The sequence below is a fragment of the Salmo salar genome, chromosome ssa10, assembly GCF_905237065.1.
Source record: "Salmo salar chromosome ssa10, Ssal_v3.1, whole genome shotgun sequence".
Classification (NCBI taxonomy): Eukaryota; Metazoa; Chordata; class Actinopteri; order Salmoniformes; family Salmonidae; genus Salmo; species Salmo salar.
The window spans coordinates 73,123,470-73,140,669 of record NC_059451.1 but is presented as its reverse complement, the minus strand read 5'-3'; the positions used below and the strand labels follow the sequence as shown (position 1 = coordinate 73,140,669).

The window sequence follows — 17,200 nt, the reverse complement described above, 5'->3', positions numbered from 1 at the left end:
ACGCAAGAGTGGCTTCGGGACAAGTCTCTGAATGTCCTTGAGTAGCCCAGCCAGAGCCCGGACTTGAACCCGATCGAACATCTCTGGAGACCTGAAAATAGCTGTGCATGGATGCTCCCCATCCAAACTGACTGAGCTTGAGAGGATCTGCAGAGAAGAATGGGAGAAACTCCCCAAGTACAGGTGTGCCAAGCTTGTAGCGTCATACCCAAGAAGACTCTAGGCTGTAATCCCTGCCAAAGGTGCTTCAACAATGTACTGAGTAAATACTTATGTAAATGTAATATTTTGTTTTTATATATTTGCAAAAATGTTTAAAAAAAAAAGTTTATGGGGTTGGGGTATAGTGGGGTATAGTGTGTGTAGATTGATGAGGGGGAAAAAAACGATTTAATCTATTTTAGAATTAGGCTGTAATGTAACAAAATGTGGAAAAAGTCAAGGGGCCTGAATACTTTCCGAATGCACTGTATTTTAATCACACAATTCACAACAGTTTGGCTTTTTTAATAAGCACATGATTTTTTCCATAATTTTTTAAATTTTTTATCATAGACATATTTATATAATAAAAAAAGAAATCTTACACAAATTGCACCGTATACATACAACTGTGTCTAGAGTAGCACACACACAAAAAAAGCTACAATTGCTCAAGTTGTATTTTTGCTTTAGCAACAAACATGACAGGTTTTTTTAGAGCCTGTAAAAAACATTAAATATGATTAATATTATATAAGGAGTCATACACAGGATAATATATCCTTTTTATTACAGGCTTTTTTTTTCTTTCTTTCTTCAATGTACACTCATAAGCATGATCATAAATACAATATACATACTGTATATAAAAATAACAACAAAACGACAAGAGAAAGCAGAGCATTGCCTTCCAGTGATAGGTACATTCACTTTAGCAGGACGCCAATGCCAGCCTTAGGGTGTACAAATACCGTGCTTAGTGTGGGTTTCTGACCAGTAATGAATGGTTATTTTCTCCCACGCCCCTCAACAACCCCCAGTGCTCCCCTCTCAAACTGAACTTCTGAGTGCTCTTTCTGATAACTAGGGTCGTATTCATTAGGGCACACCGTAGCAAAAAGCTTTTGCTACGTAAAACAAAAACAAGCGCTTCTTATTGGTAGTCCCTTCCTGTTTCAGTCAGTTTTCTTTCATTCGGTGCCTAATACATACAACCCAGGTTCGGTTGTGACTGATCGAGGTGCCTGCTCTCTAAAATACGACCATGGTTCAGCTGCTTCACCCGAATAGTAGACAACAAGCAGCAAGTGAAGTCTCTACCGGTTTCGGGACACAGTGGCGAATCTGGATGGAACAATGCACACTGAAGAAGAGGCAAGCTTGTGACGAAAACACATAGGCTACATGAAATTCCCTATTCATTATGATGACTATTCTGCGATCAAGTCTTACACCTTCCCTATGACAAGACTTTGATTGTGTTGTTTCAGATGTGTCCTTGTTGTAATGCATTGGATGGCAAGTACAGTACAGGAATGGCAAGACTATAATACTGATTTAACTCCAGGTTAAGTACTGGTGAGAAGAGATAGATAGACAGGTCCCCCTACAGGACACATAGGATATTGCACGGTATAGAGAGAGTATAGCGGTATTTATCTTACAGTACCAGAGATAGTTATCTTCTGTTTAAACACACTGGACGATTGAAACTGATTGCCTTTTCTCTGTGAGGCATTTAAATACACATTTAGCATGGAGTAAATGCTACTGTTCAGGAAAGCCCGGTAGTGAAGTGGATGGAAAGGTTAATTCATATTTTAACCAATGTCAAAATCAGAGGCGAAGGATTTGGCTGGCTCAAAGGTTGTATGGGACATACTTAGCAGAGGACGGTGTGTGTGTGTGTGTGTGTGTGTGTGTGTCTATCATAAAGGTTGGACTGTGTTGACATCAAATGAACAGAGCAGTAGTGATAACCAACCAACCAACCACACCACACACACACACACACACACACACCTCTTGATACAGATAGGCGATAAAAATGTATTTAGTCTCAACAAAATCCCCATTACCACGCAAGTAAAGCTGTTACAACAAAAATATGACAATAGCCTCAACGGCAACTATAACAACAACAATAATGATACACCAATAAAGAGACAAAATAAATTCAAGTCCTGATTTGGGTACTCTTAACACTGATGTCTCAGAACAAACGTAGCTTCAACGTAGAATTGTGGGGGGGGGGGGACACAGACAAACGACGGCTGGAGGAGAAAGGCATTACAAAACATTATGGCTGATAAACATTGAACACCGCAGTCGCGGTATCAAACACAATGGCAACAGTGCTGTGATGATCGTAAGTGTCTGAAAGTCAATCTCGTTGCACTACATGTATTATTTCACATGAGAAGAAGTGGCACCAACTGAACACATCAAGTGGCTCTGTTAAAATGGTATGTGCTATCCGGGATCCTTGGGACGTCCCTACCCCCCATTGAAGTTGAAATAAAAAAATGTGTTAAGTTTAGGTTTAGGTAAGGTTTATGGTTATAGTTAGGATAAGGGTTAGTGTTTAGGGTAGGGACGTCCCAAAGATCCTGGATAGCACCGACCTCGTTAAAATCAACAAAACAACAAAATGACAAAACAAAACCATAACCTGAATCCCATACACTTCACTTTGCAAAAGACTCCTGACAAGAGACCGTTATTAGAAACACTGGACGACCCAGTAGCACTGGAGTTCCTTCTATTTACATATTTTTAATAACATAAAAATAATCATAATAAGGTCATATTACACGTGTATAACATATCACCACAGTAGTCTCTTGAACAGGCATAGGAAACAAGTGTAATGAAGGAGCATGCAGCCTTGTGGAGAGGCTGTATCGTGTAAACGTGAAAGCAGATGTGAGAGTAGCTGAGTGCTTCTTATCAAAATGGTGGACAGTCCTCCCAGTCAGTCACTCTGCTATTGAGCGGCTCAAGCCACTTTAGACCTCCACTCAAAAGATGGCGCTGTAGCTTCTATTTTTTCCCATTCTCTCCAGCCCCCCTGTGCCCCTGAGGCTCCAGCAGGGGTCAAGGGGTTTTGGAGGTCAAAGTTCAAAAAGACAGGCGAGTCAAGGCAGCCGCCTTCATCCTTTTCCTCACTCTCCGTCTCTCCCTCTCGCTTTCAGTCGCCCTTTTATTCCTCTACACCCTCCTGGCACACCATCTTAGTTCCCGAGGCCTCCGATTTCTTTCGTTCATTCATTCCATCTCTCTTTCTCCCTCTCCGTTCATCATCTTTAACTTCCCTCTCAGCCCACTCCCACCAAGCGGATGGCGCCCAGCTGCATCGTGGGACGGCGGCGGACCTCCAAGGCAAGACTGGCACATGGAAGAAGTAGAGAAGTGAGCACAGCTAGGGGAGGACAGAAGTGAGAGTTGGATGCCTACATGGCCCATTCCAGCCCTGTTTCACTCCCTTCCTCCCTCCCTCCCTCATACACATTCTATCGGCATGGGGGATAGAAGGCGGTTCGGATGTCTCGTCTCTCCGCCACTCTCCCTCACACCATAAACTCATTACTGCCATACAGAACCAGCTGTTGGGGCGGCGAGCTGAAGTCAGACTCCCTCCTGTGGCCCTCGGGGGCTTCACGCGGTGAGCTCCTACTCAGCCGGAGGCGGTGGCGACTCTTCACCCCCACAGTGCTCCTCGGGTCCCCCTCAGACTGCACTACGGGGACTCCTAGGCCCGATGAGCAGGAGGCGAGCAGGGGGCCGGATGAGGAGGAGCGGAAGCGGTAGTTGGGGGAAGGAGGGATAATCGAGGAGGAGGAGAGCGAGGAAGAAGCGGTGGACAAGATGGAGTCGACCGAGTCCACAGAGTCGGGTTGTCTCCGGAGGCCGCGGCGGCTCTTCGCTTCAGACTTCTGGGCGCGGTATGTGCCTTCCCAGAGAAAGACTTGGTTAGAGAGAAGTGTTTACTACTCACAGAGACAGACAGACACGCACCACATATAGAACACGACACACACACACTCTCCAGTCTCACCAGAGGGGTTGGAGGCGGCTCCCTCATGGTCCATGCTGAGGTTCTCAGAGCTGTCTGCTGTTCCTATCGAGGCCTCCGACTCCAGGGTCTCGTCATCAGACGCCCGCGGCTCCAACATCAACATCTCGTACGTCAACTCCTCCCTACACACACACAATCAACAGTTACACATCCCATCAACACCCTGTCTACATGTGGTCCTGTGTAGCTCAGTTGGTAGAGCATGGTCCTTGCAACACCAGGACAGTGGGTTCGATTCCCAGAACCACCCGAATGTAAAAAGTTGCTTTGGATAAAAGCATCTGCAAAAATGGCATACATTACCCCATCTACAGAATAACCAACTGAGTACTACTAGGCTCCTTCCCTTGTTATCAACAAAGTTGTTCACAAGACAGTATAACTCGTCTCTTTCTCAATTTGTCTTTCCTCAATTCCTTATGTCCTCGCCTCATTGCCAAAACACATTGGAGGAGAAGGTCCAAGGGCAGGTGCCGTTTTTGAGAAAGCCCCCTACAGTACTAGAGTTATAGTGAATAAGAGATAATAAGGACGACATGACAGGCTCACTTCTCTCTCTGCAGGCTCTCGATCTGCTCGGTGAGGACCCTCTCCTCCTGCTGCATGGCGGCCTGCTGCTGTTCCGTCAGCCCTGGCTCTTCCCCCTCCTCTCCAGCACTGTCCCCATCCACCACCGGGTGTGCTCTGGGGCTGAGGGGTGGGGAGGGCGTGTGGTGGCTGCTACCCCTCCGAAGACCACCTTTGCCCTATAGGACACAGAGCAGAGGGCTAGTTAGCATAAAGGCTAGTCTATGAGGTAAGCTAGGCTATTAGGCTAGGCTACAGCAGGCCATTAGGATAGAGGGTGATGGAGATGGCTGGACAGAAAACCCACAGCGAGGGACATGGTTGATGGTCTTTTAAACGTTGATTTCTCAAACCTGCACAAAGCAACTGAATATGCATATTTTCCAGAATATGTTCATCAAGTTATGATAAACTACTTCATGAGTGTTATAAAACCAACAAACTGTAGCGTACACACAGACACGCACGCAATAATACACTGGTGTGCATTACCTTTTCAGGCTGCATGTTATGATGCGAAGCAACAAAAAAATAAAGCGAAAAAAAATGATGTTAGCCATGGGGCTTTGGTTCGGTCGAGATGCAACTAATGAAAATATAAAACAAAGCAAGCTCATTGGTTAATTGAGTGATAATGCCAGAGAAGCCTTTGGAGGATAGATTTGCACGGGTGTTGCCGGTGTTGTGTCGAAAATCTCCCCCCTGCCAGAATTCCTTCTAATTACCTTAATTTTGTGGCGAGTCAAATACTTTCTGTGACACACATCAGAGTCAAATACTTTCCATAGAACAAACTTCACGTCAGGATAGGCAACCGAAATTATTAATTAATGTATGTGTGTTCTATTAAACATAGAGGGAGTAAAATGTAGGCAAGCAATAAACATTTCAGAACAACTATGGCTGAATTAGTATTCTTACATTTCCAAAAATAGTAGTCGAATAAGACATGAGAGCTGACAAATTTTGGCAAAGAGATTTATGTATAGACTAATACAAATCAGTAGCGGATTTAGGTACGGGCGACATGGGCAGCCGCCATGGGCTGCCCCGGGTGCAGGCGCTGAAGGGGGGGTTCGCCCAGGGTACCATACAAGCTAGAACCACCACATACACTTGAAACAAATAGCCAAACCGCAAACAGCAGACAAAAAAATGCTTTCTGCTACTAAGATCAGTGAAATGTAGGCTAAACTGACAACGGAGTGAAGAGCAGAAATCTCAACTATCAAGCCAGTCGCAGCAATGAAGAACGCGAAAGGGGGGGAGAATTCTGGCAGGGGGGAGATTTTCGGCACAACACCGGCAAACCGTGCCAATATATATCCTCCAAACACCGGCTTCTAGGGCATTATCACTTTTATACAACGGGTTACCAACATATTCAAATAATGATTGACATATTTTCATTAAAAATGTTATTTTTATGAATTGATTCATACTATTTCATCCTTACACAAATCTAGGGTTGCTACCCAAGCCGGCTGGTCAGTCGTTCTATTGGTTCGGTTGCCAGAGACGCGACCCAGTTGTTCAGTATTTTTGTTCTGCATCTATGGACGCGACCCAGTTGTTCAGTATTTTTGTTCTGTATCTATGGACGCGACCCAGTCGTTCAGTCTTTTTGTTCTGTATCTATGGACGCGACCCAGTCGTTCAGTCTTTTTGTTCTGCATCTATGGATGCGACCCAGTCGTTCAGTCTTTTTGTTCTGTATCTATGGACGCGACCCAGTTGTTCAGTCTTTTTGTTCTGTATCTATGGACGCGACCCAGTCGTTCAGTCTTTTTGTTCTGTATCTATGGACGCGTTGGTTGTTCTATAACCAGTCGTTGGTTCTAAATGTTCCATTGCCATACTGGCTGCAAACGTTCTTATCCTTTGCTTGCTAGCTAGCCAACTACGGCTAACTTACAGTCACGTCAAACAGTGCAGCTAGTGACATTTATTTAGATACATCCATAACAATGAGCTAATGAGGCACGACTTCGCCTAGCATAGAAAATGTGCTCACTCGTCAGGACAATGTTGTTCAGAGGAGCTAGCCAACAACACAACTAAAACAATAACTTCAAAGTGAAGCTGGAAAGACTGCAAACTAGCTGCACTTCGTTTGACCTTTTTTCATTTTTTTGTATATATCCATAAATATGATGCCAGCTGATTCATGATTTCGACTGGCTGAGAAACGCTGCATGTCTGTCTCGTCCTGACTCCCGAAACGTTCATTACTATGGGACATCTGGAGATTTAATTTGAATATTGAAACAATGTTGCCAATGTCGGGGAGATAGACACTAAGGTTTATACAAATCTCAGCGTTTGAAAACCTATTTTTATTTTAAAAGAAATGTGAGATAATGTATAGATGCTTTTTATAATGGAGATCAAGTTTATAAATTGCCTGGCTGGGCTGATGAGACAGTGGATTGCGCAGTCAGATGGAACAGAGTAAATGGGCATTTTTAGCGGTGGTAACTTGTTTAGCGGTGGTAACTAGCTAGAACGCATTTTTAGCGGTGGTAACTAGCTAGAACGAGGTTTTAACCAATCAGCATTCAGAATTAGAACGTATAACATAAGCTAAACTCTGCCCCATCTATCCAACGGACGAACCACAGCTCTCATTTCTCTCACATGACCTAGTAATGACCGTTGATAGTCATGAATGAATCATAAAACGGTTTCAATTAACAAATAATAAAAGGTTGATATTTATTACAAATGTATGACAAATCAACGGTGTCAACGGTGCGAGGATAAGTGACAAGCTGAGAATATTAGTTGGCCGACTTAGGTAGACACAAATACAATCTTCTGTGGACAAGAGATATACACTGAGTGTACAAAACATTAGGAACACCTGCTCTTTCCATTACAATGACTGACCAGGTGAATCCAAGTGTCTCTCATTGATGTCACTTGTTAAATCCACTTCAATCAGTGTAGATGAAGGGGAGGAGACAGGTAAAGAAGGATGTTTAAGCCTTGAGACAATTGAGACCTTCAGAAGGTGAATGGGTAAGACAAAATATTTAAGTGTCTTTGAACGTGGTATGGTAGTTAGTGCCAGGCGCACCGGTGTGAGTGTGTCAAGAATTGCAACGCTGCTGGGTTTTTCATGCTCAACAGTTTCCCGTGTGTATCAAGAATGGGCCATCACCCAAAGGACATCCAGCCAACTTGACAACTGTGGGACGGATTGGCGTCAACATGAGCCAGCACCCCTGTGGAACACTTTCGACACATTTTAGAGTCCATGCCCCGATGAGCTGAAGCTGTTCTGGGGCCAAAAGGGGTGCAACTCAATATTAGGAAGGTGTTCCTAATGTTTTATACACTCAGTGTATAGAGAAAGGGAGAATGAAGAGAAGGGAAGAGAGACAGAAGGACGGAAGAGATGGCAATGTGAGGGCACGTGGACTTCACAGCATGAGGGAGGTGCCGACTTGCTGATTGACTGCGCCATAGACAAATGGGCTGACAGGACTGGTTGATTGACAGCACCACAGACAAATGGTCTGACAGGACTGGGTGTGATCTCATGGAGTATATACTAGGAATACATACCGGGGTGGTTGTGCGGGTTATGCCAATAAACCTAACAGCGATTAGTACAGGTTTCTGGAGTGGGGGGGAGGGGAGGGGGAAAGGAGAAAACAGGGTTAGGGCTGAAGCCTAAACACTACATGGTGCTATTAGAAGGAAATGGAGGGTAGGACTATTTTTATTACAACCAATTGCACTCAAATGAACTTTCATATGGTGGTAAAGTGAAATACTTCTGGAGATGAACTTAAATCATGACCCATGACGTCATGGCCAAAATCACGGCTAAAGAAATTTCATCATCGAGTGTAATGTTCGGATCACTGGGAGAATGTTGGAGAACGTTGCATCCGGTGAGAGGAACTAAGGGCTAAAGATTAAAGGTGAAAGGTCAACCACTGGAAGATGGAGAGGGAAGTCTATGATGACCTCAGTCACATTTGTCCTGCCTGGGACCCCTGGGTCGTGTTCATTAGGGCATGCAACAGAAAACTCTTAAATGTTTTGCAATGGAAATGAAATTTAGCGTTTTTTTTATTGGACAAGTCCAGGAAGTCCCTCCAATTTTTATCCGGTTTGATGCCTAAAGAACACTACCCCCTGGTGTCCTGGTGCCTTACCATGGACCTCCTGATGTGTGTCAGTCTGCTCTTGGCCTTGTTCTCAGCAAACTCCAGACTGTTTATGTCCTTCAGTCTGGCCCTGTACTTATTCATCTGCTCTCCAATGATCAGCTCCACACACCTAGAGGAGGACATACAGAATGAGCAACCAGTGAATAACGTGACTTGTCCTGTTGCTCAGTCTATACTTTACAATCGATTCTGTCTGATAGGAACAGGATTCACAACAGAATTAACACATCGACTCATCTGATGAATAGCTATTGAGGTGTGTCAGTTGTCAGTGCCGTTGTCTACACACTCGCAACTATCGAGTGATGGTGGGTGTTTGTGGTGTGTTTTGTTCGTTCTGGTCTGAGTCGTACGCGGTGGTCTTGCCGATGTCCTGGACACTCTGCAGGGGGTCGATGGTGTCGGGGCAGCGGAGGATGCAGGGGGCGAAGACAATGGCCAGGGCGTTGGCCGACATACGGTTGGTGTCCTCTTGCAGAGTGATCCTGGAAGATCACACACACACACACACACACACACACACACACACACACACACACCCAGAGGAGGTCGCAACAAAGTACAGATGTCAAAACTGGAACGCAGTGGATAACAACCTCCCAATTATCCACCCTTCTCCCACGCACCCATTCATAGATTTAGAAGCATCGGCTTGGTGCATTGACTGGGAGGAGTTTCCGATAGTTAAGTCCATGACGGAAAGTGCACAATTTGGAAGAAGGGGATGGAGAATCGGGAGGCATCCAGTGAGTCTCCACATCCTGCTTCCCGGTGGGAGTAACGTGACCACTCACCTGACCAGGTGGAAGATGAGGCGCTCCAGGGTACTCAGGTGGGTTCGGCTGAGCTGGTCAATCACAGAGTATACCCCACGGATCACCTCCCGCTTGTCTGGCTGGCCTGCGTGGGGGAAGCAACGTCACACAAAAAAATAATCATTACTTCCTGCTTCAATTCTATGGGTGCAGTCAATATGGCCGCCAGTGGCACCCGTCACAGACTCAAATGGGAATGTATGTTCTAGTATTTCTATTTCTATGCACACACACACACACAGTGGGGGAAAAAAGTATTTTGATCCCCTGCTGATTTTGTATGTTTGCCCACTAACAAAGAAAGGATCAGTCTATAATTTTAATGGTAGATTTATTTGAACAGTGAGAGACAGAATAACAACAAAAATATCCAGAAAAACGCATGTCAGAAATGTTATAAATTGATAAGCATTTTAATGAGGGAAAAAAGTATTTGACCCCCTCTCAATCAGAAAGATTTCTGGCTCCCAGGTGTCTTTTATACAGGTAACGAGCTGAGATTAGGAGCAGACTCTTAAAGGGAGTGCTCCTAACCGCAGCTTGTTACCTGTAAAAAAGACACCTGTCCACAGAAGCAATCAATCAGATTCCAAACTCTCCACCATGGCCAAGACCAAAGAGCTCTCCAAGGATGTCAGGAACAAGATTGTAGACCTACACAAGGCTGGAATGGGCTACAAGACCATCGCCAAGCAGCTTTGTGAGAAGGTGACAACATTTGGTGCGATTATTCGCAAATGGAAGAAACACAAAAGAACTGTCAATCTTCCCTCGGCCTGGGGCTCCATGCAAGATCTCACCTCGTGGAGTTGCAATGATCATGAGAACGGTGAGGAATCAGCCCAGAACTACACGGGAGGATCTTGTCAATGATCTCAAGGCAGCTGGGACCATAGTCACCAAGAAAACAATTGGTAAAACACTACGCCGTGAAGGACTGAAATCCCGCAGCGCCTGCAAGGTCCCCCTGCTCAAGAATACATATACATGCCCGTCTGAAGTTTGTCAATGAACATCTGAATGACTCAGAGGACAACTGGTGAAAATGTGGTCAGATGAGACCAAAATGGAGCTCTTTGACATCAACTCAACTCACCGTGTTTGGAGGAGGAGGAATGCTGCCTATGACACCAAGAACACCATCTCCACCGTCAAACATGGAGGTGGAAACATTATGCTTTGGGGGTGTTTTTCTGCTAAGGGGACAGCACAACTTCACCGCATCAAAGGGACGATGGACGGGGCCATGTACCGTCAAATCTTGGGTGAGAACCTCCTTCCCTCAGCCAGGGCATTGAAAATGGGTCGTGGATGGGTATTCCAGCATGACACTGACCCAAAACACACTGCCAAGGCAACAAAGGAGTGGCTCAAGAAGAAGCATATTAAGGTCCTGGAGTGGCCTAGCCAGTCTCCAAACCCATAGAAAATCTGTGGAGGGAGCTGAAGGTTCGAGTTGCCAAACGTCAGCCTCAAAACCTTAATGACTTGGAGAAGATCTGCAAAGAGGAGTGGGACAAAATCCCTCCTGAGATGTGTGCAAACCTGGTGGCCAACTACAAGAAACATCTGACCTCTGTGATTGCCAACAAGGGTTTTGCCACCAAGTACTAAGTCATGTTTTGCAGAGGGGTCAAATACTTATTTCCCTCATTAAAATGCAAATCATTTTATAACATTTTTGACATGCGTTTTTCTGGATTTTTTTGTTGTTATTCTGTCTCTCACTGTTCAAATAAACCAACTATTAAAATTATAGACTGATAATTTCTTTGTAAGTGGGCAAACGTACAAAATCAGCAGGGGCTCAAATACTTTTTTCCCCCACTGTACCTTCATCCATTATATCATCATCATATCTATTATATTGTATCTACACCTTCGGGCATCTATAAAATGGTACAAAGGCCACCTTTAACCATTACTACACAGTAACATTGTAACAAATACCAATGTGGTTACTTCTGACCCCAGGCCTTACCCATGGCTCGGAGGAACTCCTCGTAGAGTTCAAAGGTCATCAGAGGGTTGGGCAGGTCGCGGAGCCACTGTTTGAGCACGCTGGCAATGACGTGGATGTTGTAATCGTCCAAGTTCATGCTGCTTACATCTGGAGTTGGAGGGCAATGGGAGACAAAATTCAAAGATTTTACTGAGTTACAGTTCATATAGAAGGAAATCAGTCAATTGAAATACATTCTTAGGCCCTAATCTATGGATTTCACGATAGGGCAGGGGTGCAGCCATGGGTGTGCCTGGGAGGGCATAGGTCCACCCACTGGAGAGCCAGGTCCAGCCAATCAGAATGAGTTTTTCCACACAAAAGGTCTTTATTATAGACATAAAAACTCCTCAGCACCCCCCCTCTTTTATTTCAGCTCATGAAACATGGGACCAACACTTTACATGTTGCATTTATATTTTTGTTCAGTATAAATATGACTTAAATACTATAGTTGGAGTAAAGATTACAACTGTTAAACTCTTTGCTACTGACACAGTGCTTTCGATCCGGTAGTGTGAATAGCTCGGACATGGTGTTATGGCAACTTGTTCATGGGAAGTGCTGCCACTACTATTACAGCCTGTGTCAACAGCCTATTTTCATGCTAGGCCATACAGTTTCCTGTCATTATATTAACCAATCAGAAAACCTATAGACAGTGCCTTGACCACAGCTCTGTTGTCCCTCCCCGGTTTACAACATAACCCTACAATCTACAGTAACAGGAGCAGGACCCTGTCGATCACACCTGTGTCCAGCCCCTGCCGGAGCTCCTTGATCTTATTGGTGGAGCCAGACTTCCTGAAGATGCCCTCGGTGTAGAGGCCGTGCATCTCAATGTAGTTAATGAGCTTCTCCACCACCAGGGGCACTGTCCTCTCCTCGCTGGTCAGACGAGACAGCTCCACGCCAAACTGCCTGGACGACAGTTCCGGGTCGTACTGATAGAGAAAAACACACACGGATGGAAGGACGGACACACATGTACATGCACACACACATACACGGACGGACAGACGGACAGACACACAGAAATAGAAGTTGAGAGGTACAGGCAAACAGACAGATAGTGGAGTTTGTTTAGGCTATTTTACAGCTACTGTAGCTAGCTACTTCACATGCTGATACTGACATTGGTTTTATTGTGTGTAGCTACATTTAAAAAAAATGTAATTGTTATAATAAAGTATTGCCTGCATAGGGTTGCCAACTGTCCCATATTAGCCGGGATGTCCCTTATATTGGGATACATTTGGTTTGTCCCATACGGGACCTCCCTTGTCCCGTATATTCATCCAATCACAGTATAGCGTAAACGCGCCAATTCCTGCAAAGTAATTTCTGTTGTTGTCCAGTCGGTTTAGTATATCAAGGAAATATGGATAAACCTGCAAAAAAGAAAAGACTGTGCAGCTACAACAAACAATGGGAAGCAAAAAGACGTGGGTTAAACCCGCCAGTGGTGACTCGACGAAAGCTTTCTGTACTTTATGCCATCGGGAATGGTCAATTGGCCTAACTCAGCATGCATCCACAGAAATGCACAAGGCCACGCTAGCTAAAGGTGCTAGCAATATCGGTGCATTCTACGTGACGTCTACTGCAGAAAATGACAGAATCGCTGCAAGTGAAGCCTCGTATGTGTACCATACGGTTAAACACGGACTCGGCTACAACGGCACCGACTGTCTTGTTAAGCTCAATGGTGCTTTGTTTCATGACTCAAATGTTGTGAAGACGATTCACTTGGGTAGAACGAAAGCTGAGATGATTACAATTCATGTTTCAGGACCAAAGACTGTGCGGGATATTTTGGATGATCTGTCCCCAACTGAAGGTGAAGCCCATGTATTTCTCAGTTGCCATGTGATGCTTCAAACGAGTGAAATAGAAAAATGTTTCCAGTGTGCGTGAGATATTTCTCTGTGTCTGATAGAGTTACATGACTTTAATGAAGACCGTGATGAAATGGTAAATGACATACATCAAGCTCTGATGAACTGTCTGGAAAAGCATGAACTGGATATTAGACATCACAGCCTATGCAGCAGATCATGCCAATGTTAACTTTGGAATACACCACTCCGTTTACCAGTTATTGAGCAGTGCCAACAATCGCATTCTGAAAGCTAATTGCCCAGCTCACATAGCTCATAATGCCTGGAAGCACGCCTGCGATCAGCTGTCAGTGGATATTGAGACAATTGTTTTAAAGATCCACAGCCACTTCCCAGTATCTGCTTCCCGAAGAGAGGAACTATATTAATTTTTTGCCTTTGTTGACATTGAGTGGCGTGAAATTCTGCGACACGTTTGCACACAATGGCTCTCTCTTCATCCAGCTGTCGATCGTCTCCTGCAAAGCTGGACAGCTCTTACTTCCTACTTCAGGTCCCTTGGAGAGACCTGTCCTGTGGCACTGAAGAGTATTTTTGAGTATGAAGAAAAGAACGGAAGTTGCTGAGATTTATCTGTGCTTTTTCCACAACGTGGGGTGTGTTTTTGACCGACTCGTAAAAAAGCTGGAGGAAACAACGCTCTGCATCACAGATGTTTACGAGGAAGTCCAAAAGTAAAAAAATGAAGATGCTTCAGCGGAAACAGAACAGCTTTTTTGGATACCTGACCAAGCAGCTGATGGACAAACAATTGTCAGCAGAAAGGTCCAAGCAGCAACAGGACTTTGTGAAGTTCTATGACACTGTCATTACATACATTGACAAGTGGTTTGATTTCTCACCAGAAAATGTAATGGTGAAACTGATCTACCTCTATGAGCTCTCCTTCACTGACCTGGAGCAGCTGGTGGTTGCCCTCAAACTGACAGAGACAGTCAGTATGGACCAACTCTATGAAGAGTTTTGTGCTCGCCGGGAGGAAATACAGAAAGCCAGACAGGATACCACAAAATCCACCAGGGAGAAGTGAGTGGCAGTTTTCCAAAACCTAGGGAAAGCCAACTTGATCAACATGTTCAGGATTGTCTCATTTGTCCTCAGTGAGCCAGGCTCAAATGCCTTTGTGGAGAGGATTTTCTCTCTGATGACCATTAAATGGTCAGACTCAGGAAACATATGCAGCACAGAGGCTCTGTGACAAATCTGATCAAAATTGAACTTCAATATCTGTGAACTGTGACTTGTCATGTAAGGACTTCTCTCTGGGTATCCAAAAGGACAAAGGACTGCTTGAATCAGTCAAGAGCAGCAAAAAATATCCATGGAAAAAGTAGACTTTGTGAGTGACTCATTCCCCTCTTTTGCATTTTAAATGTTTTTATTTATTTTTTGCTGTAAAGGTCCAAATTGTGATTTCTTTGATCATTTATTTTGAGGTTTATTCACATAAGATTACATAATGATACAGTTTTAGTAAAGCTATAGACTAAATGGAATATAAAAATGTTTTGCCTTTCCAATTGAATAAGAATATGAATATACACTGTATATTCATTCACACAACACCATACCCACACCGCCGTGGCAATGTGCACTGGCACGCCACCTTTTGTCCCTTATTTGGTAGTGAGAAAGTTGGCAACCCATGCCGCAATATCATCGCATTTGCGTCGTGGCATAGAGCAGTAGAGTAAAGGTGGTTGCAGAAGTTGAACACAAGGCAAACATTGTCAGCCTGTAGGGTCCCGAAAATGTTTTGCCTTTTAGAATGGCATGAAATGCGTTTTTATGTCATTTTACATGACTGGAGACTCAGAAGAATCTTCCTACTGCGCAAACGATCGAAATGACAGGCAAACTGAGAATCTGAGCTCAATAAAAACACCCTCGTCTTGAATCCATCAATATACTAGGTCTGTTGAGACACATATTGTACAATACGAGGAGGAAATTATAGTCCTAAAATAGCTTTACAGTTTCCAGTCAATGATGCGCAGCTCACTCGCCGGCGATGGCCGACCCACTCGTGCCAAAAAGCATATCTTCTCGTTTTACTTTGTACAATAGGCTTGTACAATTTGTACTGTTCGCTTGACCTATTTGGAAGTTGAGAAAATATTGTGGTAGCCTACAGACAGATGAGAGTCTTCTGTTTCAGCAGGAGCAATTTGCTTTCCAACCTGTGTTTTCCCACAATTGTATTTGAAATATTGCGAAAAGCCTGTTTTGGCTGCATGCTGTTCACCGACAGATTTTCCACGCGTTCCCGACCCCTTGTGATTGGGCTACACACAATTCACAGTTAGGCAATACCTTTTAAAAAAAAAAGAAAGCTATTGATCCTCTGTGGCCAAATTAGGTTTATAGGCCTAATCCTGGTGTAGTATTCTGAATGATTTCATTTCTTTCTGAACAGACAGCAGTAGGCCTAATTCTATAACTTTGGCAAATGTATTTCAATTTATCAACGGTGCTGCAGCACGGTTCCCACGGATATGATTCTATAAGGAAATAAATGACGAAGTGCTACTGGAGAGATGAGAGCTGCAGGCTCGTGTCTGTCAGAGCAGAGAGAAGGAGAGAGATCATAGAAAGTAAATCTCATTCTAGCTCTGTGTGAGATAGACTACAGGTGTGCTTCTCTCTCTTGCCACAGCAACGTGTTGGTCTCAAGGCTACAATGTAGCGCCATCCATGAGGCCAGGCCTGACCTTCATCAATTCTTATCCGGCGCAGGCTGAAAATGTACGCTTTCACATTATGTTTTTTAAGGAGGCAGGAGGCAACTCGAATTAACCCCGATTGCTTTTTAAAAAATTTTACATGGCAAATGGTGAAGATTATTTTTCATGCCACGAGAGGTATAGGTTCCGGAACAAAACAGTCCAAAGGAGGAGCCAAATTAAGCACTACCTAGCTAGCTAGCCAGCCCAAAGAGAGAGCATCGCATTGTGGGATTTGTAGTTGACTTGAGCTGCAACAGATTTCCTCAGCAATGTGAAAATCGTTACCAACCTTGTTATAAAGACAAAATGTTGTTCATAAAAAAATATTGGTTTTCACATATTAGTGTTTATTTAACACTGATAATCATAGGAATTAGTGGTTTGGATGGATTATCCCTTTAAAAACTACAACATCCCTGCAAGTACTTAATTGTCTCTTGCTTGATACTCTGTCCATTCTTTCCAGTCTTAATAATGAATACACAAATACACACTATACAATAGCCTCTTACCTTTTTGCTACATTTCGTGGTCATCCTAGAGCAGCACTTTCTATGGCAGGCGTACCGACACACTGCAGAAGAGGACACAGAGTCAGAAACAATCTATACCCTTACCCAACCTATGAATGCTAAGTCTCCAACTGCTTTTCAGTCAACAACAAGCAATCTGCATCCCCTAACCTTTAAGCAACGTTCGAACAATGCTTCGTGTCCAACCACAAGCCGTCAGTCAACAAGCAGACCACAAAGGCTTAAATATAGAGTAGGCAGTCTGGAGAGAGAAAGCTGCCAATGCCTGTGCTCGAGTGAACATTAGAGAGCGGATGGAGAGGAGATATATTTATGAGAACAGCTGGATACAATTTGATTACAGACACTTAAGAGGCAGCACAGGAAGAGGGCGTGTGTGTGTGTGTGTGTGTGTGTGGAGAGGAAGGGTGGT

The 17,200-nt window shown here is 44.2% G+C and overlaps 1 protein-coding gene across 12 annotated transcripts in view; it reads right to left on the bottom strand.

Annotated features, from left to right (window-relative positions):
* Positions 1-452: 452 nt before the first annotated feature.
* The window catches only part of myo9ab (myosin IXAb), a 236,284-nt gene continuing 219,536 nt past the window's right edge, over positions 453-17,200 (bottom strand). For 10 of the 12 annotated variants that reach the window (XM_014123951.2, XM_014123952.2, XM_014123945.2 and 7 more), the window contains 10 exons: positions 16,768-16,829; positions 12,380-12,572; positions 11,608-11,736; positions 9,606-9,711; positions 9,165-9,296; positions 8,797-8,920; positions 8,198-8,251; positions 4,610-4,806; positions 4,040-4,182; positions 453-3,934 (listed from right to left, as the gene is read on the bottom strand). In XM_014123951.2, coding sequence (XP_013979426.1) covers positions 3,552-3,934; positions 4,040-4,182; positions 4,610-4,806; positions 8,198-8,251; positions 8,797-8,920; positions 9,165-9,296; positions 9,606-9,711; positions 11,608-11,736; positions 12,380-12,572; positions 16,768-16,829 — 1,523 coding nt within the window. In that variant the 3' untranslated portion in view covers positions 453-3,551. The remainder of the gene's footprint in view (positions 3,935-4,039; positions 4,183-4,609; positions 4,807-8,197; positions 8,252-8,796; positions 8,921-9,164; positions 9,297-9,605; positions 9,712-11,607; positions 11,737-12,379; positions 12,573-16,767; positions 16,830-17,200) is intronic. The other 2 variants (XM_014123948.2, XM_014123956.2) reach the window with 1 other exon arrangement.